This window comes from Acromyrmex echinatior, chromosome 13, assembly GCF_024713525.1.
Source record: "Acromyrmex echinatior isolate Ae372 chromosome 13, ASM2471352v2, whole genome shotgun sequence".
In the NCBI taxonomy this organism is placed as follows: Eukaryota; Metazoa; Arthropoda; class Insecta; order Hymenoptera; family Formicidae; genus Acromyrmex; species Acromyrmex echinatior.
Window position 1 is genome coordinate 7,966,632 of NC_141864.1, and position 26,674 is coordinate 7,993,305.

Below are 26,674 nucleotides of genomic sequence, written 5' to 3' on the forward strand. Positions count from 1 at the left end.
CATTAACAAAACAATAGCCACGTCTTAAATAATATTCAACAGAATATTTATTTTACAACTGTTGGAAGTTTTTTTTACTAAGATAGAACTACTCCTGTAGAAAAGTATATCTAAAAGTATATCCAATCAAAAAACATAAAGAGAACTTCCAATAACAATTATACCAACCTGACATATCCTTCTGGTACAGGCTCATCTTTCAGCATACGCATTGAATGATGAAGTCTTTGTTTTTTGGCTTCCGGCGAATTAGCGTCTGGCGGTGAGAGAGATCGTTTATTCAAATTAAGATTAGCTGCTAGCGAAGCTAGAGGATTTTCATCTCTCGCAGGTGGGAGAAAATTGGTCGGTGGTAATCCGGGCGCAAACATCAGTCCAGGTCCACCGGCATACATCCCACCATGCTGAAGAAACGGCGGTAAGGCCTGATTCATCAGGGCGATCTGTTGGTTCATCGCGGCCATCACAGCGGGATTCGGAAAGTGAAAGCCGTGACTGAGATCGAGTTCGAAGCTTGTCGGTATCGAAGGCTGTTGCACATTGCTAGGTTGAATTGGTGGTTGCGCCAATTGACCGTTTTCATGATTATCTATCGCAATATTGTTGCCTTCGTCCCTACATACAATGTCGGACGGTTCCCGCTTAACGTTCGGGACGTTTTGCACACCGATATCGATACTACATCTCGGTTTTTCCAACTTGATGTCTTTCGATTGAGACTGTTGGTTAAGAGTCTGCTGCATTTGCCGTTGCATTTGGCTCTGAAAATTCTGAATGTTCTGAGCCATTTGAGCGTTCGGCGACATAAAATCATGTTTCTGCGACAGTTGCGTGATGTAATCATGCTGCAGCTGATTAGGCGACGGGCTAACCATGTCGTGTTGCTGTTGGCTGAGAATGGCGCCGGTCGAATGCTTCGCTATATGCGCAACCAAGCGATCTAACTCGGAGAAAGCCTGATTACACGCGTTGCAGTGATAATGATTCTTGCGTTTCAGCTTGCAGAACGGCCTACTACAGCTTTGCTCCGGTCCGTACAAGGTGTGCGGTGAGGTAGTGCTCATAGACGGCATAACCGGTGATTCTGCAATGTCAAAGATTTCTCTGAGCTTGGATCGTACGCCCGCAAATGCTATAGACGTAAGTAAGAGAACTAATTTACTAATTACTCAGAAACACTCTTAAAAGCACAAAACTTGGTCGAAAAGAGACAGACGAACCTTGGTGCACGGAAGTTCGCATGGATAGCACGACGCCCGGAAGTGCGGGTTCGCTCGGCGGTCCGCTGACCGGATAATAGGTGCCAGCCGCCCTCACCACTAGCAACAATCAACCAAACAACCAACTTCAAATATACAGCCCGCTATGAATACAACCACCGTGTATATAGTATATATACATGAGAAAATAAAACAAACACTCTCATGAGGCAAAACAACGAAAGAATAGCGAAGAGTATCCTACTTCAATGACAAACGCAAAATGTGACATATAAACTGATGTGCGACTACGTGCAAGAAAAGCATGCATATGTACTTGAGTAAAAGAAAGTATTTGATGTGTTCTTAAAAAAAAAAAAAAAATTGTTGAATAAAACTTGCCCAAATATTATGGTACATTGATCAATACGCTCTTTTCTCATACTTACCGGTAGTCTTGCCATTATCGGAACTCGCAAGCTCGGATTCCTTGTCCTCGATTATCGACCTGCTTTCTTGATCAGCTGCCGTTAGACTCTCGTCAAGCTTCTCGATCAACTCAGCTGGATTCTTCACTTGAATTCTTGGTTTCGTCTCTTGGACCAATGATTGAAGCTGTGTTTGACATTCTTGATTGCTCGACTCTTGACCACAAGATTCGACATGCCCGGAGGAGTGTTGCTTCTCGTGCAATGCCATTGTTGAATATCTAACGAACGAGTACCCACAATTCGGTCTAGTACAATGGAAATGCCGATTAACGCGATTACTGTGACAGCCAACCAGTCGACAGTCGACCATCTTGTCATAGAAGGCAAAGCCTGGCGGTATGTCGACATTGTCGTGAAAATCTTTACTATGCATAAGCAGTTGGTCTGGCCGATCGGTGGAAAAATGACACCGTAACTGGGAACAATGATGATGCCTAGTTGATCTAAGCACGCAAGCCGTGTCCGGACATCCTTCTGAGTTATATGTAGCGAATCCGTCGGGCTCGCCCAAACTGTTTGAGGGCGACACGCTGCCTTCTCGATCATCCATTAGCATATTAGATGTTAAATTAGGAGTTTGCGGTTTGGGGAGCTTAAAACTCGTGAAAATCGCCTGCGGCGAATCGTGAGTGTGTGTCGCGGGGTCGCCGCCTGACCAGATTTCTATCACGCGATTTTTAGGAGGTCTACCGCGCTTCCGCCTGAACATCGCGTCGATGTTTGTCAGGTGGGTCAATGTGACATCGGAGGAAAGAGCATGCGAGGAACAAGAGAGATTTAATTGTCGGCTGTACTCGTGAATCTTGTAATGCTGCAATCTACGAAATGGCTTGTCAGTGGAAAGTATCACTTCTCGGCAGTTCTCCCAATTGCAATGATAATGCTTCTCTTTGTCCGCGTATGGACAATTATCATCGCAGCCGCCCTCTTCAAAGAAAGCGTCCGTTATGCGTTCCTGCGTCTCATGTTCCTTCAGATGTTCTTTAACTTCCCGGGGATCCTTCAAGGTCGCTCCACAGCGATCTAATCCGCAATGATGGTGCTCTCTGCCGGCGTTACACGTGCAATCTGAGGTGGCTGGTATCAGATAAGCCAATTCGGCGGCGGTGAGTTGTTGAGATTGTTGCTGTTGCTCGAGATTAACGGAACTTCCGCTGGCCGTAATGGTCGTGGTCGGAGCGGTAAGATCCATAGCGAGGTCGCTAGCACTTTGAAAAGAATCTTCTAAAGAATAGTACGATGGAGAACCTCTGCCTTCGTTCGAGCTCTCACCGTTCAAACTTAAAGATAAACTTTGAGCGCTTAATTCATCCGGCGCCCATGACCCAGGTGGACGAATACCACCTACCGTAGTGACCGGTTTGTACTTCCGATAAGCAAGTTCTGTATCGTGACGATCGTGTTTTCGCTTGTGCGAAAAAAGCTGACCGGATGAGTGCAAAACATAGCTACAGTGCGGTCGTATACAGTGAATGTGATTGCAAACCCGGGAGAATCGGCATTGATCGAAAGGGCAGGCTTCCGATTTCATAAATTTCTTGAAACCGTCGCGCGCTAGTTGCTCGTCCTTGATGTGATAAGACTTGTGCTTGTCTGAAAAAGAAAAATAAAAGAAACCTTGTAGATCAAATCTCGGAAATTTGAAACAACAATATTAGATGTCTTCTAATCAGAGATTGATCCCTTTTGATTAGTTCTGGTAATTCGCTTTGGTTAGAGCAAGATGGCACATATCTTTTCTTATTTGCAGGATTTTGTCAGAACATGAATGACTGTTGTGGCCAATCTCTGATTAATCTATAGAGAATATAATAAGATATATTAAATATAAAATTTATTTATTTATTAACATAATTGTTTTTCAGTATAAGAATTAAATCTGTAACGTTTGATATGTTATATAAGTTTCCAGTAAAGGGATTTAATTGACGATAGACGCGATCTAGAACGTGGGCGACCATTAATCACGCAAGCATTCTTACCCATATCGGCTTTATTTTTGAATGTGAACCGACATCCCGGTCGGCGACAGTGAAAGTGTGTGGTACGTTGTCCAACAAATGGACAATGATCAGTCGCGCAACTCTCGGTGGCCCGAAATCGCTGGAAGCCCTCTTGTATGATGGCAGAGTCTTTGCGATGGTAATTTGCGTGCATTTGCACGTCCGATGTCGATATGTACACCTTGTCGCAATTCTCGTGAATGCAATGATAGTGGGTCTGCTTTCTATTGTGCGGACAGGACCGGCCAGGGTGCTTTTCCGAGCAATCGTCCGTCGGCGAGTACCTCATGAATCCGTGCTGCAAAGACTCGTCTCTCTTCTTATGCCACTTGAAGTGCCTGATCATCTCTTCCTTCTTCACAAATACTCTTCCGCTACAATCCAGACAATGAAAGTGCTCCCTACAACCCAATTCCTTGCAGTACGTACTACCGCATTCTTGACTGGATGCATATCTTCTCACATATCGGGAATAATCGATGATTGGTTGAGACACTGATGTCTTGGAACCACTCATCAGAGAATCCGCCACCGGAGACATACTCTGCCTGAGCAAGGCTGCGACAAATGAGGGAGGATCTAATTTATTAAATTAAAACGATTGATGTATGACGTCGACGTATGAAAAATATATTATAAAAATTAAATCAAATAAACCCTCATGGCGTTTATCACTCACGTATGTTTAATTTTAGTTGATTTTCATTTAATAAGCCAAATAAACAAGAATATCTCGATAGCAATTGTCCATTTCTATTTAATTACAAGTAAATACGAGGTCTGATAAAAAAAATAAGCGGACTTTTTGAATTATTCGGCAACGGAGCATCCTAGCGGTTTGTAACTACAATCATTATAATCTTCCGAGTAACTGATTTTTTTTTAAATTGTTTACATCTCGTTTAGTTTCAGAGTTGCTATTTGAGTGCAACGTATTTTAGTGTGGCGATTTTCGCCTCAAAATAAATTTTTGTAATTTTTGCCTTAAGATTAAATAATCAACTACTACGATAGCGTTTTGAAAAGATTTCACGAAAAAATTCGCAAAAAAAATCACAGTTGTAGCGAGACAACTCATAGTTCTTCCATGACAATATGCCTGCCTATTCAGTCTTATTAATTCGCAAGTTTTGTGCCAAAAATCAGACTATCCTCCCGCAGTCTCCTCAGACCTTGCTCCCTGCGACTTTTTCTTGTTTCCAAAATTAAAATCAGTTACCAAAATAAAAATTCAGTTCAAAGTAAAAATCGCTACGAACACTAAAATACGTTTTGCACTCAAATAACAATAACTCTGAAACTAAACGAGATGTAAACAAAACAAGATTTAAAAAAAATCAGTTACTCGGAAGATTATAACAATTATAGTGCTGCAAACCGCACGTTACTAGGACGCTATTGCCGAATAATTAAAGAAGTCCGCTTATTTTTTGATCAGACCTCGTATATATATTATCAACATAGTTTTAATGCAAAATATGATCCAAATATTTGCGAAGTACTATAAATATAAAAGTTGTATCAAATTTCAAAATTGAATGTGATCTAAAAATTTGCGCGACGTTTTTATTTCAGCTTTCCGTGAGAAAATCTTATTTATTAAATTAAATCGATTATTAAGTCGATGCATGAAAAAATATTTCAGAACATTAAATCAAATAAACAATAATATCTCAACAGAGAGATTCTTCACTTTTATTTAAAATGAATATTACGCTAATATATTTTCGATACAGCACAAAATGTGCTATAGTAATATAACAAAATATTTGTAAAATATTAAAAATCCAAAAGTTATATCAAAATTTTCAAAGCTCAACAAATCTCAATGGATCATACTGTCCTGTCAGAAATCTGCGCGAGTTCTTTTTGAATTTCCATGCGATAGTCAAATAGATATTCGGTCGATACTAGCTGTAGGTCGCTGTATACATTCCTCCACAGGCAACCATCTTATTTTACCGACCGTGTATTCTTGAGCGATACTATCATTCTGGATAATACGGTTCGCGTTCACATCGCCAGAGGAGTCGCACATACCAGAATGACTTCTGATACACATACCGCGAGTTATGAGCACGTTCGTCGACCTATGGCGCTCTCCCGCGCGACTGAAAACTGGTTGTTCGTTGGACGCGCGTATGGGTATGCCGCGAAATAAAAGAGAGAGGGCAAAAAAAGAGAGCGCGGGAGAGGAAAGAATGGTCGGCGTAAAAAAAACTATCGGGCCGATCGCAATACGCATATGCAAAAAGCGCGGCGTGGCCGCGGGCAAAGCGGGAGGCGCGTAAGCATTTACCTCGGCGCGCGCGTTCATAGCTCTTCTAAAAGACTCGAAACGTATACGGCCGCGGCACGTAAGAAAATATTGAGCGCGAAACGCAATTCGGTTGACCAATCCTCGTTCGCGATAATTATCTCCCGAGGTAATGCGCACACGAGAGATGGAAATAAACTGTGCGCGCACACCATGCCATTCCCTCCCTTTTTTTTTTACTTAAACTAATAATTCCACAGTTAAAGCATTCTCAAGCGGCCACATTTGCATTTCTTGCCAGAATGTATTTAAATTTTATTATTCGGGCATGTCGACGAATACCGTGAATAACAAACCTCTTCTACAAACGTTCATTTGTGCTGTTTGCTGGGTATTAGTAGAGTGATACATTGTATACCGAAGATATACAAAAAAAAAAAAATCTACAAAATTGAAACGTGCGATATACAAAGTGATTATCATAAAAAGTTAATTTTTCGAAAAAAATATGTAAAATATAGATGCTTCTCAAACAAAAAAACTGTTGCACCAAATTAAAAAATGAAACCCAAATGATATTATTTTTCATTTTAAAAAAATAAAACCTAGCAGTGAAAACCTCATACAGAAACTTACAGCAACATTGCTGCAACATTGTAATGTTATTACAATATTAGTGAAATATTACAATGTTACTGAAATATTGCTGGAATAATCTGCCATGCAGGATGTATACAAGTATATTTTTGTATTCCTATTGAAAGGACTTCCTATTCTATTATAATTCAATATAATTCGATAATAGCTTCAATTCTTTCAATTCTTTTCAATTTTATTATAATTTGATAATAACTTCAATTTTTTTAAAATACTGAGCAGCATGAGATGAATGACATATGAAAAGATAATTATATATAATAGTTAGATCATGTCAACGAATTAAAAACAAAGGCGTGTTGTGACTACTTTTCTTTGATTTATCGAATGCCACAAAGCCAAATCACAGAATGATAACAAATCATGTGTCATATTGCCCGAAACCGGAGTGTCCTCCGGGCCTCGAGTGTCCTAATCCCACCAACATCTATCACACACGTCATCCAGCATTCAGTGCACCCTACCAGGACGAGGCTGATTCTCAGAAATTCTTACTTGCTGACTGCAAGGCTGCACGCGCGTTTGAATGCCCGCGTGTTCAGGAACGAGTTTAAAAATTGTCGAATATTTCTCGTGGCTCTCTCGCGGGGACTCCCCGCTCTTCGTAGTATATGTGCCCGTCAGGAACGGAGGGAACGCGCGTACATTGGCTGCCCGTGCGTTTCTGCAAGAGCGTATCTCGGTACAAAAAGAGAAAGAATTTAGTCTTCAGAAGGAAAGAAAAAGAAAGAAAGAGAAAGAGGGACTAAGAAAGGAAAAAAGAGAGAAAAAGAGAAAAGAGAGACGAGTGTTACGAGAAGGAAAAAAGTGTGGCGAGGGAGAATTCGGCGCACATTATTCTCCCGCGTTATAATAAGAAATGTACATCTTTGGATGGAAGCAGCAAGTCTTTTGTTTCACATTACTTCTTCGCAAATCCAAAAGTTCTACTGGCATTCACGTGGATCAGATCGCTCTTCGGCGAAGTCGAGTAACTCCGGTCGATTTAATAATAAGCGCCGGTGTCACCGGATATGCTTCCAGTTACGCGCCGTTGCGTAACATTCGGTTACGGCGATTAACTTATCCTTTGGCTGGATAATTACGCAACGCAGCGTATCTTGATGTCACGTATCTCACATAGCTGCTCATTAAAGACACCTTTGGCTTTCACGTTGCGGGAAATTATTGTTTGCACAAATTTATAATCCGCGCTGGTTGCCGACCGGTACGTTGTTTGCCGGGTCGAAGCTTCAAGTATGTAATCGAGAAGTGCTCTTTCTCGGGCCAAGGCCTAATGTACAATAAGGCATCATCGTATTAATTAAGGATAAATATTAAACAGCCAGCGTCCTCGGGAGAATATGACATGCACATTGCACGGTTTCGATTAACTTCTCTATATCCAAGAATGTCAAATATTTCGATGGCTTATTATGCAAACCGGGAAGCGTGCCAAAATCGTGATGGTATGTAAGTGAAACACACCGCGGCCTTGAAATGCTTTGAGGAGAAAAAACCGATCGATTTACAGTCTCGGTGCAGAACGAATGACGTTATCGTTCAAATTAAAATGCTTGATGTTACTGAGAAGAATAGAATATTTCGTATTTCATCACATTATTTTCTTCATTAATATTCAATTAATTTTAATAATTTTAATAATTTTAATAATTTTATTTTACTCATTGTCAGTTAAATAAAATAAATTTAATTAATTAAAATTATATTAAAATTAATTCATTTGAATAGCGAAAAACAACAATACTCTCTAAGTCACAGTTCAAGATTTTAAACTTTAGAAAATTAAAAAATTAAATTTTATAAAAGTTCATTATATCTATTATTGCATTGCAGAAAAAAACACAAGATGATCTGATGTTCCCTTTTAACGAGAAAGAAGATACCACCCACGCGGAATCACGCCGTTACTGATGGCACCAAATGGAGAATATGCACGACGTGACGGGGCTTAAAGAGCAAATCTTAAAAAATATGTGAAACCCCCAGAACGACACGTAACTCCCTTCCTCCTCGCATCCAGTGGCTTTGAGCTCAAACCCTTTTATATGTAGTTCTTAAAGCTGCTCAGAGAGCGGGGAGTCGGAAGCCCGATCCCGAAACCGTAGAGAGATGGAAGCGGGACGGTTGTCCAAGAGGCGCGGTGTGGAGGGAGTCTAAAATTTTCAAAAAGGCCCGAACCTGAAAAGACCCCGTATTTCAGGGTCGTTTTCCTTTTTTATCATTTAATCCGTAGGCCGAGCGAATAACCCTTTATACGAGGTATACATCGAAAACGGTCGCTGTCTCCATCGCGCACTCACGTGTATCGTTCTCTCTCGCTCTTTCGCTCTGCGCACTTACACGTGTGCTCACATACACATTTATAGGCGCGCATAGAGGGGTTAACGCAACCTATGAAAGTGCGTGTTTGGATAATACGTGGAGTACCCGCTGCGCTCGCTGATTCGTCGTCTTAGCCATGGTGACCCCCATTGAACGCTTTTCTTCTCGAGAGGTTCTAAATACCGGTGAAAAAAAAAGAAATACATGAACAAGCATGAGGTACGGACGTGCCTTTATTCGTCGCTTTTTCCTCAACCCTCGGTTAGGTCTGCAACCCTTCCTCAATGGTACTCGTCGCGACATTGTTTCCGGAAAAATGGCTTCGCGAATGGTACCGCCGACCAGATGCGACTTAATAACCCAGAATCAACGCTGGAATACTTCATATCGATTTGTAGCACTCCTGCACTCCGTATGGCGAGCGAACAAAGGCTAATTTCCTTATCTTTATTTTGTTTCCAATGTGTGTGTTTCCAATGATGGCTGCTACAAGATATTATGAATGCCGTAATGAAATATATATTTGATGAAATTACAGTCAATAGACTGTAATTCGAGAGAGACATTTTGCATTAAAAATGTATAATACATCATATCTTCAATATAATCTGAACATATCTGAATATATCTGAATACAATTCGATAATAAGTAACTAAATGTGTCAATAGCGGTCGCTTGTATTAATAAAAGTCTATTGACGACTCTAGTGACTGATAGATTTCCAGTGTCTGTTTGAACGACAGCAAGCTCGAAGATGTCGGCGCCAACCTCACTCGTACAAAGGGAGAATATGGGGAAAGAGTAGATATAAGGAGAACCGAGAGGCGAAGAGAGAAACGGAGAAAGTGAGCGGAAAGGGAGAGAGAGAGATAACAACCGACACTAAACTATTCTAAGATCCGCAAGAGTGTCGCGAACTTATTGTCTTTCAGCAAATGTGGCGGCGTTATTTCTGTCAAAATTATGTTATGGTCCCTATTGCCTTGTCCCGTTTGCTTAGCACCTTCTTTCTTTCTGTATAACTTGTTTTTTCTTATCTCTTGCTTCTCGATCCATCCAGCGCGCTCGCTTATCCTTCAGCTGTACATTTCTTTCTTTTCTTCCTCTTCTTCAGTTGCACGTTTCTCGGAGCAATAATCATCGGATTCCAGAATGAACGTTATTATGCAGATGATGAATGCACACTATAATTTCCAAAAGAAGAGATCTGTTTGCTACTTTTTTATCAAGCGAGTGTCAAGAAAACTATTCATCTGTAAATCTAGTGTAAGTAATAAAACCTAACACTTAAAATCTTGAAAATTTCCTTCCTTTGAATGATAAGAAAAGAACGATTTTGCAGAAATATCTAAAAATTTAGCTACAGCTTTTCAGTTTTGAAAATAATTTTATTAAATAATCAAAATAATTATGTAGAGCGCTTAAACAGGTGGCTAGAATATTAAAACTGCCATTAATGTTTCAGTTCTACATAATTATTTTGATGTTTAACAAAATTATTTTCAGATCTGTTCCTAACTAAACTTTTTGATACTTCAATAAAATCATTCTTTTCATAGTCTGATACGAGCATAAAAATGACAAAACTCTAAGTGGTCTCTTAGCTTCCGATATAACAAAACTTAATTCAAAATGCGTTTCTGAAATAATTGGCGTCACAAAGAGATTGCCGTCACCCGTTTAGCACCTTGGCGTGACGTCGCCGCGTTTCTTCTGGAGGTTCATCTTCTTATTGCTCGACGCGACTGTCCGTCGTAGACCGTAGAATCATTCGGGACAAGAATAAACGTCGTTATGGCCGTTCTTCCATTCGTAGCGAACGGGTTCATTATAATTAGTCCGCCTTCTTTACTCGGGGAAGGTAGCGCGAGGTGACGACCAGAAAAGGGAAAGGACAAGCTCGGCGCTGGTCCTACATCGCTCTGTATTATGGCTTCGTCTGAGACTTCCATATTCGTACAGAATAATCTTCATAGATGCTTTTTGAACACAATTAATTTCAGTGTTGCATCGTTTCATAACTTCTCTTTCCTATGAGCAAGAAAGACTCATCTTCATAGAGATCGTCTAATTTCACTTTTAAATTTTACGAGCATAAGAATTATCAAGTAAATCATTGAAATTGCTTAAGGATGAGAAAGCTATTATAATAAAATAATGTCACGTTTTGAGGCAAGGAATAAAAAAAAAAATAAATTATAACAAATTTTATTCAAGAAAAGCTGTAAGATTGTTAAAATAAACCTTCGTCTAAAAATTAATACAGCTGTGCGTAAGCTTTCGGACATCTGATAACAGATTTTTAATAATTCAAGAATATTCGATTTCTCACTATACTCCTATTGTTTCCACGTGGCTGCGCATATGCCTAATGTACCTTCTTTCATCCAATCAACGCTAGCGCAGTTAGCTTATGCAATTCAACGTAACGGCTTTAAGAAACGGGTACACGTGTCGTGACTTTCCTGACGGAGAGCCGAGCGTTAAACAGATGTTTGCAGATGCGCGAGCGTCAACGTGATGATACCGCCTTGAGATTTGCAGCATACAAGCGACAATTTTACGATTGGCGCCACGATCATTCCTCTCATGACGAGCATTATTTCAAGGAAATCAAGAAGACAGTACTTAAAAGATCGGACTTGTCTATTTGAATTCTCATATCGCAAAAAACAATATCTCAAATTAAAACGAGTTAAAATATGCAGCTTCAATTTTATTTTCTTTCGTTTTTGCTCGAGGGTGCGTTTGTTAATATCGTGGCACCGGTATCGCTTTACTCATAGTAAATGAACAGAAGGGTTTACCAATCTCTCTTTCTTTAATCCGGCTCGCCCTCGTCCCGCCGGACGCTGTCGCGTATAGATTTTTTCGGGGCAGTATTACATGCGTACTACTTAATACACCCTCTTACTCTCCTTTCCCTCTCTCCTTGACCCTTTCATGCAATCCCTTCTTTTTTAGAACGTTGCAAACCCTCTGCGCCCTTACTTATGACGGGCGTGTTAAATTTAACGAGGGGACGCGTTGCTGTGCCAGATATTCGGATACAATTTTTGAACCGAACGTACAAATCAATTTTCTTTGTCGATACAAAATAATTCCGCATCTAAATATCAAATTTTTTAAATTGTTAGAAATAAATTTTGTGGAGTCCGTATTACGTAGAATCACCTTCATTGAATTGTACTACAGAAAACATTTCTTCTCGGGAGCATTTTTTATTTGTTCTTTGCCATTCCATGATTTTTATTATCATCAAAAAATTAAAAAATCTACTTTCTCATTTTCTGTACATAAGATTCTAGTGCGTCTTATTTTCGATATAACGCAATCTATCTTTCGGATTTTTCGTGTCATACATCAACCGTTGCAGATCTGGAAAAGCGATAGAACTTTTTTTAATTATCCATTGCACATGTGACAAAATGTTCTGATATGATCGCACGTATATGTTTCATCCCAAGAGCCTGTGATGAATAGATAACACTAATAACACGACGCTTTCGACGATGTCGAAAACAAAGATGCGATCCAAGTGAAATGTACTCGGCACTTTTAATACCCTTCTTCCAATTTTCACATCTAGCCCCCGATTTTGCACTAAATGCACACCCTCGTGAGCTTACTTACGTAGGATGTGCAAAGTTTTTACGAGGGGAAATACCGTGTGTAATATTAGCGCGCGCAATCTACCCCCTCGCACGCACACGATTTCTCTTTCCATTGGCCCCTAAAAAATAAACAGAAGCGAACCCTTTCTACAAATTCAAATAGCCGAAAGGGGAAACCGTCGTCAGCTTGTTCCTCGCGATCCTCTTTCCTGCTTCTCTTTGTTCGACTTTCGAAAACTTTTCGGTGAGCACGACAAAACGCAGCTCGCCACGGATCGGCGATCCGCTGTCAAAACAAGAAATTCGATTCCCGAGAGAGAAAGAGTCTCCCTCACTCTCATGTGCGATAGATCTTCATTCAGTAATTTTTCCGTCGCGGGGTGACAATGAAGAAATAAAGAAATTCGAACAGGGAAATCTATCGATGATGAAAGTCGTTATGAAACATTGGAAACAGATTACCCTTATTGGTGATTGAATAAGATCAAAGGAAAGCGATTTGTCGCAGGTATCGACAATTGTAAAAACGTCAATATCAATTGAATTATGAGATATATCATAGAAGTAAATTTCTTGATAAAAGTTATCGGTATTAATCCTAAAACGTTATCGTATATGTAAATGAAATCATTGAGCGACTAAGCTATACCTTCAATAGTCATTAAGAATTAAGAAATCTAATCTGCCATGCTAAAAGATAAGAGCGGTGACAACTTTTAAAAATTCTGCTCGTTATATATGTATTGTAAATGTATTTGGATTTCCTGGTAAGTAATATTATAACAGAGAGTAAGAAAAGTCATTTCAATTTTTAAACAGTTTGTGCCATTATGTACTTATTTAAGTGCCAGGAAAAGACACATGCACACATAAAATTGAATTACATACGTCATTTTTTTAAATGTAAATTTTAGAATTTTAAGACTACAATCAAATTTAGTGATTCCGAAAAACAGATAAATCTTGCACAAGTTATTTTATTAGAAAGTTCCGATTCTCAAAGGATCAATACTAAAAATGTAACTAATATTTATCAACAATTTTAATTGCAATTGTAAACAACTATCTTATCGTTCACACATTGATATTTTATTTATGGTTGTCCGATTAATAAAGTTCACATCAACTGCTAATGACCAATGTAATACTGTGCTTTCCGCCTGCTGGTCATGTAATCTTCTAGTACCGCGCTGCGTAAGACCAGATTAGCGTTAATCGTTTCGTGTTAGCTTTCTAGAGAATTAAGTCCTCCTTTCACTCGTTCGACTTCGCTGATCTGGCCGGCGGTTAGTAAAACGACTGCGACTGCGTCCATCTGTCTTCATCTGTTTTGAATTTGAAGTAGCGGCATGCATGATAAACAAGAGTTGTATTACGCGATGCCAACAGCATCCGATCTAAGATGGCAAGAGTCGGTTATCTGTCCGCGTTAATAACGGCACGCCAATAAACAATTTCATTTCCGCGAGGAAAATTATGATCGCGGGCGCGCGCGCGCGCAATGGACTCTTGGCTTCATATTTCTCGCAGGGTGGTTTTTTGTTTCTCTGCCATGTTGCCTGAGAAAAGCGCGCTCGAGCCACGACTCGGTGCGACCGGCTCGTTAACGGAAATTTACGACAAACTGGCACAACGAGCTTGTTCTATGCGCATCATATAGACTCACACGTGTACCGGAAAGGTATCCTTGATGCGCAGCGCGCCTGCGCACTGATTTTTCTCTTATCCACGGTACGATGCATTCCGAAGTTTTACAAAGTACCACACAACTCCCGTGATTTACGAGATCGCGTATCCAATAACTTTGAATATTCTCGGGGCGCGGTTATATGACTGTTAGCTTAACAAGGCGGTTAGACGAGTGCGTAACGAACGCGAACTACTATTTAAGCGCGCCACTATTTTTCATCGATGCCTGAGACTCAGGAATCATATGAGATTCTTTTCTTGCTTTTCTTCTTTTTTATCTGTCATTTACAATAAAAGATATTTTATATTTGTGTTAACACCAGTTCTTGTTACAATTTTTGCGTTAAATTTTTAAGGTATCTAAGTGTTAATTTGATATAATGTGATTGTGTTATTTGTGAATATTTTATGTTAAATTTAACATTTAACATTTAACATTTCTTAAATTGTTTTTTAAAATAAAACAATTTATAAGTAAGTAATTAAATAATAAAAATAGTGTTATATCTTTATGTTAATTTTTTTACATAATATTTATGTTATTTCCTCATTTATCTTATATTAAATTAATACAATTTAGATGAACTGTTCAAAATAAATTTATTAAATTTAACACAAATTTTCCATTGTGAGGAATGCAAAACAACGTCCAAATATAAATTTACTAGTTATAAATTCTATTTAAAACTTACATCATTTAATGTAAACATTTAAAGATATCTTGCAATAATTACAAAAATGTCTGTTTTTCTAAAAATTATTAGGTGTTGGAATTAATTCGTAGCGTTTTTAATGAAAGAATGTTATTTATTTCACATGAGCATTAAAAAATACATTGATGAAAGTACTTCCCATCACTTGTAAAACGCTACGAATTAATTCCAACACCTAATATATTATTATTAATATTATTATTTTTATTTATAATTATCTCGCTTTAAGGTTTTAATAATCGTTTTCTTTTTTAAAAGTTCTTGCGCCAAATGATCTTCGATTCGAGCAACGATTCGTCAATTGGCTATTTTTCAACACTAGCATTGGCAGCTCGCACGATTTCGAAAGACCGAGGGTCGTCCACAGCGGGGTAATTAAATTTAGAATATTTTTTAAATTTCTCCGATTCCATTCGCATGATTTGGCACGCATCGCCTATCGTCTCTTCGCTTCGTTGTGCGGACAGGCAAAGAAAGAGATGCAAAGAGCGAAAGAGAAAAACAGGCAAGAACATTTTTCGGCGATCTTCTCGCATTAAAAAAAATTTACAGGGCCGTATTGACAAACTATCGACATATCATTTAGAAAATATTTATTAACGAAAGCAAAACTGAATATAATATATTCAAATATATTAATAATTTAAAACTGATAATGCAACAATGAATCCAATATTAACTTTTGTCAGTATAAAAGATTAAATACATTCATTTTTTACTATAATATTATATATTTCACTCTCCTCATCAGAGAAAAATGGGGTGCTTTTCAGTAAGAAACACAGATGATTCACAATCAGTGTAACACAGTGAATTGTTATATCCTTGTTAATGTTAAACAAAGAGAATGTCATGATCATTTGGTTAAATTGTCTTTTGCTGGAAAAAAAACAATTGTGATAGCAATTATATATATATAGTGACAACTATACATTTTATATTATTTATATATAAAAATTTACATTTATATTTATTTATATTAAAATGTAGAATAATTTTTGTAATTGTAATAACTATAAAATATAGTTTATTGAACTATATTTTATATTATATATTGTATTATACATTAATTCTACACATAAAACATGTATAGTTACCATTAATATGTCTTTCTCTGAGTACTCGTATATATCGGGGCGATTAAAGTTTACATTAAAAAAAGATTTATTGACTTATGTGTCAATCAATGATGAATGTGTATGAAAAATTCATCTCCGTATCCAAATCCTTTCACACACGGCCCTGACCCTCTGAGTCTCCCTGGCCGTTTTAGTTTGGCCTAGCGCTAAAACAATCAGCGACTTCGTGGTCTTGGTCTCGACCCTCTTCGACCCTCTTTAGCTCTCTCTCTTTTCCTCTTTCTTCTCTTCCTCTCTTCTACAAAGCTGTTCTCTCTCCCGACTGTTTCCACTGCCGGTACTCGCACGGAGGCCGCTAATTCTCCTTTTTCTTGCTTTTCGCGTCAAGCGCGAAATAACAGACGGACGACCGATGGAGCTGAAGGGGCGCCGAAGGGGAGACGACGAAGAAGGAAGAGAGTCGAAGAGCTAACTCGAATTACTAAAACGCCGAAGAGGCAACGAGCTCCGAGCGAGCGAGTTACCGCGCGAGAAGCGCGAGACACGAGGGAGGAGAAAAGGTCTATTTATTAACGACGTGCCCGCGAGAGTCTGCGGTTTTCTTCGTTCTCGGAGAAAAGCGGGAAGCCGCGCATCGCAGATCACAGAGGATTCGCAGAAGAACGGAAAAGAGCAAATGTTAAAAGAGACGTCGGTCTACTTTCGCAATCGTTTCTAATACCTGACAAAATTATTATCTCAAAATATAATAATTAGAAAGAAGAGTCAGTAAGTCAAACGCAATTCTCGGTGCGTAAAATAAAACAATTACACAACTTATTAAAGATATAATTAAGTATTTTAATTGATTAAGATATTTAATTATATCTTTAATAAATTAATTGTGTAATCATTTTATTATATTAAGTAATTAAATTAAGTAATTAATAATTGATTGAGTAATTTGAAAATTATCTTACGTTTATAACTATCAACGTTCCATTGAACACTGACATGCAATCAAGCGCTCTTTATGACAGAACGAAGAAAAAAAAAGAAGAAATATCATTGAAAAAACATGAGAAACAACTTCGATTAACATCATCATGACAATTTCAGAAATGTATGATGGCCAGTAAATCATCGTTTACTTGTGATCAGAAACAGGAAAATTAATTGCGGACACATCGACTGTAATGTCCTAACATGTATAACGAACATTGTACGGCCCATTACTAGCCAGGACTCTGACGATGGATGAAACACGCAGCGGCGACGAAGAACGAGACTCAGTAACGCGACAGAATGCAGAACGGTGGAAACGTTCTTGTATAGAACCTCTTCTTCCCCGTCGGAGAAGTGCGTTCCTTTCAATCTCTTTTTCGTCTTCTCTCTTCTTTCGCGTTCCCTGCGACGCTCCCCGCGATCCCCTCTCGCCAGCGGCGCGGCGAGGCGCTTCGTTTCGTGATTATATTCTCGAAATAGTCAACCGGATGCCAGCCGACGATGTGCCCGCGGATATTCCGTATATTTCGGGAGACCCTTTTTTCGAGCGCAAGCAAGATACGAGCAGCGGAAGACGCGGATATGATCTAAAAATCTCGGGTAGAGTAATCCGAAGGTCTCAATCGGACAAAACAAGAGCCGGCTTATTTGAGGAAAACGGAGAAGTAATTAAGAACCATGTACGAAAATAAAAGAACATCTAATATATGAAACATAAATAAGCGAAGAAGGCCGTCTTGGCCAGTGTTGTGCAGTACCTGGTACTTTTTTGTCTGATACCTGTATCTATAGTTAGGTACCATTTCTTGTATACCGGTACCTATATTTAGGTACACTTTAGTTACTTTTTGGATGACTTTCCTGCACTAAGGACCGGTTTCATTAATGCCGATTACTTAATTGGTCAATTAAATTTGAGAGTTGCCAACTGCTAAACTTATTATCTGGGCATCTATCGTGGAACAAAATCGGAATGGATTCTGATCAGAATTATTCAATTATTCCCTACATTTCTGTTGTTTTCTGGGGAAAATGGAATATTCATGATAGGTACTGAACGCAACCATTGTGATTAATCTACTATGAATCGGGTCCTATTTTTTGTCGTCAAAATGCAATTTATTCTGAAATTTTACATTAAAAATAAAAGTACTTGTTAGATACCTTTAAGGTACATTTAAAATATCTGTACCTGTACCTAGGTATTTTATTTTTTTTAGTACCTGTACCTTAGTATTGAAAATAGAGTATCTTGCACAACACTGAGTTTTGGCTTAATAATATTTAAGCAAATTGCATGCCGATTTATTTTTCGGCCTTGAAAAACAGTTCTAAATTAAAGCTGAAATATGTAATATCACAAATTGAACTGACAAGCCCGCAATTGGAGCCTTTGAAGGCACCATTGATATTTTAATTGTTTTTGGCAGATAAATTTAAATCTGTGAAATATAAGTAGAACATAATTCAACTTTCATAATGATAAAAGTTTATTATTATATTAAAATTTTGATAAGTACATCAAAATTTTTTCAGATCTTTATAATATAGAACAATAAGAAATTTCATTTATCTTTCGAAGACTTTTATTGTTGATAAAAAAATTAAAATTCATGTTGCCGGCAAAGGATTAATAATACCCTCGCTCTAATGATAATATTAATTATCATATTAAATTTAAAAAAAAATTTGCATCAAAAACTCTAGATTTAAAAAAATGTTTGAATTTTGATGTCGTATTTATTATTAATGATAGAAACGCGACAAGTAGGCTAAAAACTCGTCGATCTACATCTATACCGTCTGAAATTGAACTGCTCTGAATTACAGTGGTTACAATCGGTGATTTGCACAGTCAGAAAGGTGCAAAACGCGAAGCCGACAGTCGAGGAAGATACAAGTAGAAAAAGATCGGTCGCTTCGTCTCGCCGCGAGTGCGTCCGAGGGTGCTGACGAGCTGCCGTCGTCTCGTTCTCGGACGAGTGATTGATCAACGATCGGACCCGAGGGACACACCGTGTAATTTTCTCGGCGCGAGTCCACTTTCGAACTCGTCGGCGATGATTAAGAGTCATCCGTCGGCGATGTCTTCATTTCGCGGCGAACGCAGTGAAGGGCTTCGCAGACCTATCGACGACGTTTAACTAGGGTGACGTTACAGAGAAGACGTTCCGCGCCTCTGAGATTGATGGCCATAAACTGTTAGAGCTTGCTTCGTTATTGATTTGACTTGGCTTCCAAGAGTTTGGCATATATCTCTTATTAGCGATTGGCTGCGAATAATTTATTCTTTATTTTACTTTCATCCGTTAGCAAAAATTTGCGAAAAATTTATTACTTATTTTGCTATTTAAAATTTGTTTAAAATTATAATTTAATTAATAAGTACAGGAGCACATTTATTAAATTCTTCAATATTAACAGAAAATTTAGTTTTAGTGAAAAAAATGAACAAAATTACTCTTGGAAATTTAAATATAATATTCAGTAATATTTTTCATTCTTAATTACTTCTTGATGCATTCTTGATTCCTTTCAAAATATTTGTCTATTAAATGATAGTTTATTTTATTTTATTTTCTATTATAAAAAAAGGTGTCTGTAATACTATAAAATTCATGTTGATTTTTTTGCAAATGTTGAGTGCAGAAAGAGTCCAAATTTTAAATTTAAATTTTTTATTTAATGAATCTAATGGAACTGTGTATATAACAAATTTCTGAGATAAGAGATCATCAAAAATAAAAAAGAAATGAACCTTACGAACAAAATTCCATTGTACAACACAAAAACTTTCAAACATGTAATATTATTTTGCTTGAAAACTAAAAAGTTTAATATGAAGTTAATATGAAAATAAAAGAAATGCACTCTTTCTGTACTCATTACTCATTTTCAACGTTTACTTTAGAAGACTGGAACAAATACTCTATTTGCACTTAAAGCTACCCATTTCAAGATGAATGAGAAAAAATTTCTTTTCGAACAAAATTGGATTCGTGCCCTTTCTGCACTTAACGGTTCAATTATATTTAACTTCTGCATGAAATAAGAAAATGTTGCACATGTCGCACTTCAAAGTTGAACTACGCTGTTTTGTTTAATTCTAATTTTGTGTGATAATTCAATATAGTTGATATGAGAATATAGACATGTTCTTGGCGATTGAAAAATCGCGAAACGACGGCCAAGAAAAAACGAGGACATGAAGCGACGACAGCAAGGTGGAGGAGACCGGGGAGACCATCGTCCGATCGAGCAACGATGGATTCCTGAGTTTCGAGGACGGTATGCGATTGCCAATAGCTGTTTCCCGATACAAATCGATCGGGGCCAATCGTGCGGCCAACATCGCGGCATTCGTTTCGTCCATTTCGCAATTCCTTTTTCGAACCAGCCATTTTTATCGTCTCGGCCGCTTCTAGCTTTTTTTACTCTCTCGAAATTGCATGTAATAAAATATAGCGCATACGGAGTGCTGCGAAGAATTGAATTAATTAAGCGGGACACTATAATTAACGATGCCAGTCAAAATCAATGGTGAGAATGGTGGAATTAAAAATCTGCATAAAACTCTTTCGGCATGTATTCCATAATGAGGTAAATGACACGTTGCGCAAGGTGATGAGCGAAATCTCTGGCGTGGACCGTGATTTTCGGGATCATCCTCCGTGCAAAAAACGAGCGTAAACGAGTGGAGATTCGAGAATCCTCCTGGAAGCCTCCACCACTCCTTGGATCCTCGCTCTATTAATTAGCTCGCGGCAGCCTGCTCTCCCCGCTCTTCGTTAATTTACTCCATGAATGTATTTTATTTTTCGCAAAAGGGTCCTAAGCGCGCCCCGGTCCCTTCGGGGGTCTGGATCCCGCTCTATTAATTAGCCGAAGCCCTTTTTTCCCGCGCGCTAAGTTCGCAAGATCCATTGAATCCCGAACGGGGAAACCAGTGGATGGGAGAAAAAGGAGAAGGACGGACATCTCTGGAATTTCAGGATCGACAAAAAGGATGGCAGATATTAATACTACTCTTGGTGGAGGTTGATTGGATCTCTGAATATTTCGCGTGATATTGGCGCAAATCTCATTAGCGAAAAGTTTGGAACGTGTTACCTTTAACGTTCATATCACAGTTTTACCTGTAGATTATATTATATACATTTCTCGAACAAGCGTTCGTAAATACATTTTCATTGTGTATAATAGTTATAATATTTAATATCATGTAGTAATTAATAACATTGATCAATAATAATTTTGTTAAATCAGTAATTTTTGCTAATTCTTATACACATATATATTTTGACATTGATTCTAAAAACAAAATTAAAATTTATCTCACGGATTTCAATTTTTTATAACTAATATATTATTTTTTAAAAACTTACATATTTTGCTAATAACAGCTCGTTGTTGGGGCCTTTTTCTTAATTAAAACAATTTATTTTTGTTTAAAGTCTTTTATAATGATTAGAAAATCATGTTAAATTCAGTAGCTATTCTCTATGAATCATTTATTTATATTTACGCAGAAGAAAAATAAGTGAAGGAATTTTTAAATATATGCTAGTAAAAAATTCTACTCTCTCCTTAAATTTGACAAACAGATTTAAAATCTTGTAAAAAGTATTGTAAGAAACACCCAATTAGACCAATTTAACATAAGGAAAGTAAAATTTTGTCAACCAGTAAATATTAGAAAATATCAACTTACACAATTTTTAAATGCTTGTTACTTAAAAATTAGGACATTTTATTAGGATATTTGGTAAGCAAACTTGAAATCCATGCAAAAAATATTATAAGAAACATCCTATTAGATCAATTTAATAAAAGAAGCGAAATTTTGTCGACTATTAACTGTTTCAAATTCGGTTCTCTATAATTCTATAAAGATTATTTCACTAATGATAATTCAATATTCGACGGCATCATCTTTTTATGCAAAAAGCGAAAAGTATAGAGCGTACGTTTGCGGAAAAATGTCTTGTGCGATTCGATAACATCGAAGCCAAACGATACGAAATGGAGGAAAAAGACGAAGAAAAGTGGAATCGTCGACTCTTGGAATTGAAGGGATGAGAAAGGATTCGGCGACATGGTGGTAGAGCGAAAAATGAGGGACGACATTCCATCTGTGTACCGATGCATTTCGGTGACTGCCGCGACATCCTTTTAATGTGACGATCGCGATTCCGCGGGAGGTAGGAGATTAATAAAAAGTTGAGGAACGATAAATTAGACTGACAACGGGATGGACGCGAGAAGACGTCGCAGAAACGAGAGGGGTGAAAGGGATGAGGATGAAGGACCCCTCAGGGTCGGTCTGGCGATATAATAAATTTCATATATAAATAATAAAATTTCGTATATCTACTCCGTCTTTAAGGCACTACAGGTTTTTACGAGGCAGGGAATGACGGTGATGACGGGCCATTTCGCGAGAACGCTTGGGAACACGACTAGACCACGAATTATGGCGCGAGCATTGTTTGCGTTCACGTCGATGAAATTGGCTATTGTTTATGTTCACCATAGATCTAGGTGAACCACGTGATCATTACCACGTGAATACGCGATGGCAGAAATTGTCGCCGTGTATTTTTATCGCCGTATCGAAAAAAATCTCGTTGTGGACAATAAACTGTTGCCGTTTATTACAAACGATGAAATAACACGCAGCCTGTGTTTCTCAATAATTCGATAAAGTTACAGAGAAAAGAAAAAGAAAAAGCGGAATGACGTAGGCTGTAATTTACCTGTCAAATATTTACTTAGCGGTATATTTATAGTACGTAGCTTACTAATTCGTAAAGTTTCAACCCCTTCGAAGCGTGGCGGACGGCGCGTGTAAATTCGTTTAAAAAGTTTCGAATGAACCGTGAAATTTGTTTTCTTCTCCGTCTTCTTCGCTCTCTTTCACTGCACATATCGCTTTTTAATGGTATTTCTTCAAGGTTAACGGTTGCTTGCTCGACAAACGGACGTGGCAACAAAACAGCGATCGTCTGTCATCACAATCGCGTTGTTCAATTTCGAATAATGAAATCCGTATCGCAAATTTAAATACAAACGAAAATTAGCATGAAAATTGGAGAAAAGTATTATGCTAGTGAATAACTATTCTTCTTTTTATAGAAACAATTGTTCAAGTAAAATTCCATAAAATAACACATTACACTATTCATGCTTTTTTTTAAACATTATGTATTTAATTACTCTTTACTTATAAATATAAAATGCTATAAGAGAGTTATTTTAAATACAATTTCCAACAGATTGGCTTTCTCAAAAAATAATTTTCTAATGAATAAGAAGATATGTCAAACACGGTCTTCCTATTCATTTTGTATTTTTGTATTTACATATTCGAGTAAGAAAAACATGTTATATAATTTTCTAAGATATTCGTCACTCCTTAATTGATTAATTCTTAAAGATAAATAATTACTATGTACGACAATGATTTGGCAATTTTGTGTCTATAGATATTTTTTATGATAATAACTCAGCGTGTTTTTCATTTATTCAAATTACTATAAAAGGTGGAGCCAAAATTAAAAATTCTTGCCCACGTTCTGGGCGCCTTGTGAACTAAAGATCGCCGAGACTTTAACTCTTCGGTGCCTGAATTGTTGCAGGTACGTACGTGGATTCGGCAGGTAATCTAGTGGGGGCGGCGGATCTTTCTCTTGGAGAGACGGTGGGGTCAGCGGGAGAAAAAGCAGCGAGGCCCTGGAGGGTTCATAGTCGGCATTATATGTAGAGAGCAGTGCACCAGTTATTTATCGTAGCTCCTGTTTGTGCTTTATTTGTTATTTGCTTGCTTCCTCGGCCGTCTGCCCAGACCGGCAACTCATGTAGACAAGCACACGCGTATCTACGCAGAACACTTACACTATTCATCTTTCAGACTCGTGATTTCACGTTAATGAATCTTTCGTGTAATTAGATGTATTAACGGAGTCGTTTAAATAACAATACTTCTCTCGATTTTATTAGGAAAAAATAATTCTAACAATTAGGGAAGAGTAGAAAAATTCTGAACTTCTAAGGAAAAAGTTATATAAAGTCGATGATTATTTATCAATAAAAGTCTTCATTCAGAAGATCTCTCCACTTATTTGGTTTTAAATTACGAAAATTAACATTCATATATTATCAATATAAATTATGATTTTTTAAATAAAAAACAAAATTCTTGATGTTCGAAATTATCCATTATACAGGGCAATGCTGAATCGGTTGTTTTTATTTAAAATTATAATTTATATTAATAATGTATAAATGTTAATTGTGATAATTAAAGCAACATTCTTCGAATAAAGATTTATAAAATTGATAAATAATCGTCGGCTTTGTTTAATTTTTCCTTAACTTTAAGTATTCACAATTTCTCCATTCTCTCTTACATTAAATTTATTAAAAATATGTATGATGTTTACTTTAAACAGCGTATGCGTTCTAAATCTCATGTGTAGTGCGGCACTAATAGCGAATTTAGTTGCACGCATTAGTGCACTCAGGTGCATTAGGTGCAGTGATTTAATCTAATTGTAAATATGACAATAAAATGAAAATATTTCGAATTATAAAATTATATTTTATTATACTTAACAGCTTAATAAAATGTATTAAGAATTTTACGATTTAGAGGCCTATTCTGTAACTTTTAATGACTGTAACGCTACAGTTACAGTTGTTAAGAGTTTCAGAATAGGTCCCTAAACCGTGAAATCCTCAATACATTTTATTGAACTGTTAAGTAAAATATTAGGTGTTGGAATTAATTCGTAGCGTTTTTAATGAAAGAATGTTATTTATTTCACATGAGCATTAAAAAATACATTAATGAAAGTACTTCCCATCACTTGTAAAACGCTACGAATTAATTCCAACACCTAATATAATTTACTTAATCTGTTTCTATATTTATATTATATACACATCTTTACATAAATTTGTATACGATGGTTTTAACATGTCCCAGTGCTCACTGAATGCGTCCAATCGAATTCGATATAAGTGTATATCAGACTATTATACTAGACACAAAAAATAAGAGGTTATCATTACTCTAATATACTGCAATAATATCATTCGCGTTTATATCCGGTATTCACAATTCCCCCCAATCTTTCTGTCTTCTAGAATGACTGTTTCATTACGACTTAATTACTCGATACAATGTACACGTATATAATATATATAAGAAGCAGATCATTAAAAGAGCGATAAAAATATTAAGATAGAGGATAAATTTTTTCTTAAACTATTAGCGCTGTCATATTTCAAAGATTATGCGCTTCGATTAATTAAGCGGTTCTCTTTACGAATTGACAGATGCGATCATTAGAAATCGACGATGTCGATATTACTCATAGTGCGATAGTGGGGCTTAATTAAATTGTATTTGCACGAAATTGATGGTTATAGATATCAAAACGAGGTCATTAAATTTCTCTGTAAACGTATGTCGAACAGGTGCAGACTGGTGGCGCAATATGTATGGCGATAATTGTTAAAGTCATAAATTGTTATAATTAGTAAAGACTATCGGTAGAATCCGGTGATCGAGAAATGTCGCATTTCACCTAAATAGATCAAGATGATGGGACCACTTTTTCTTTTTCCTCCGAAGACTTGTCTTATTTATTGAAGTTATGCGATAAGATGACATTAATCTTTTTATTTCCAACTTTAACAAGTTTGTAAAGATGTAATCTAATCTGATGTTAGGAGTATTAATATCTAAATTACACGGTGTATATATACTTGATCCGGGAAATTCACCTGATAAATTTAATAAACTTTATTTTAAAGATTAATTTTGAAGTATGTTAATCTTTGGAGAACTGGAGGTCCCTTTAGGGACTCGACAGTGGTCTTTTCCGCCATTCAACTCCATGACAATGACAAAAAAGTTCTAGGTCTTAAAATAAAAAAATCTTAAAAACATCTTATATAAAAATCTTATTATAAAAAATCTTATAAAAACATGCCGATCTTCAGAAGGTTCAATGATACTAGAAAAATTATGCTTGCAACTGAAAAAGTAATCTAATGTGTGACATATCAGTTTGAAAGTAAAAATAAAAGCAGGATTATTTATCTATGTGGACACAGTCGTAATAAGACTTACTATTCAAGATACCAATCTTGGTAAATGATAGACTGATAGGGATTCCGGAAAGCTCATGCCTGTAGCGAATCTAGTCTAATGTTCAAATTACCAATCTCGCACAGACACATCATACGTTTACGTTGCTCGTCGTTGATAGTCATCTTCTTCACGACATAATGAAGGCACCTCGATGAAGACAAGGTGGCAGCGGCACGTCGATGTCAAACGCGGAGAATTAAAAGGATGACGATGGCAGTATCGGGAGCGTGCGAGGGGGGAAAATAAGAGGACAGCATCTTCAGTGAGAAGAAGGAAGGGTAGGAGGAAGAAGACGGGGTGTGCAAAGGGGAGGGAGGGAGGGAGGGAGACGAGAGAGGAGAGTCGAAGACACTGCGAGAAAGAGAGAATAATGCGTTAAAGCAGCAACCAGCAACTACTCTAATTGGCCACTTTGTCCATTTATTCGATTTATTTAAATTATGGGACAATTGACAGTAGGCATTCTATTTTTTAAATCTCCCCGGCCAACCGGCTGATTGGG

General features: G+C 37.3%; 1 protein-coding gene and 1 long non-coding RNA gene across 3 annotated transcripts in view; one reads left to right on the forward strand and one right to left on the reverse strand.

Annotated features, from left to right (window-relative positions):
* LOC105148708 (zinc finger protein castor homolog 1) overlaps positions 1–26,674 on the reverse strand; it is a 101,287-nt gene that overhangs the window by 6,499 nt on the left and 68,114 nt on the right. Inside the window, exons 7-10 of one of the 2 annotated variants that reach the window (XM_011060593.2) lie at positions 3,673–4,251; positions 1,649–3,283; positions 1,221–1,319; positions 169–1,084 (exon numbers count right to left, since the gene is read on the reverse strand). In XM_011060593.2, coding sequence (XP_011058895.1) covers positions 169–1,084; positions 1,221–1,319; positions 1,649–3,283; positions 3,673–4,251 — 3,229 coding nt within the window. The remainder of the gene's footprint in view (positions 1–168; positions 1,085–1,220; positions 1,320–1,648; positions 3,284–3,672; positions 4,252–26,674) is intronic. The other variant, XM_011060594.2, reaches the window with a different exon arrangement.
* On the forward strand, positions 1,050–1,341 carry LOC147907602 (uncharacterized). The gene is made up of 2 exons (XR_015547088.1): positions 1,050–1,140; positions 1,209–1,341. It is a non-coding gene; the product is annotated as an uncharacterized LOC147907602 (long non-coding RNA).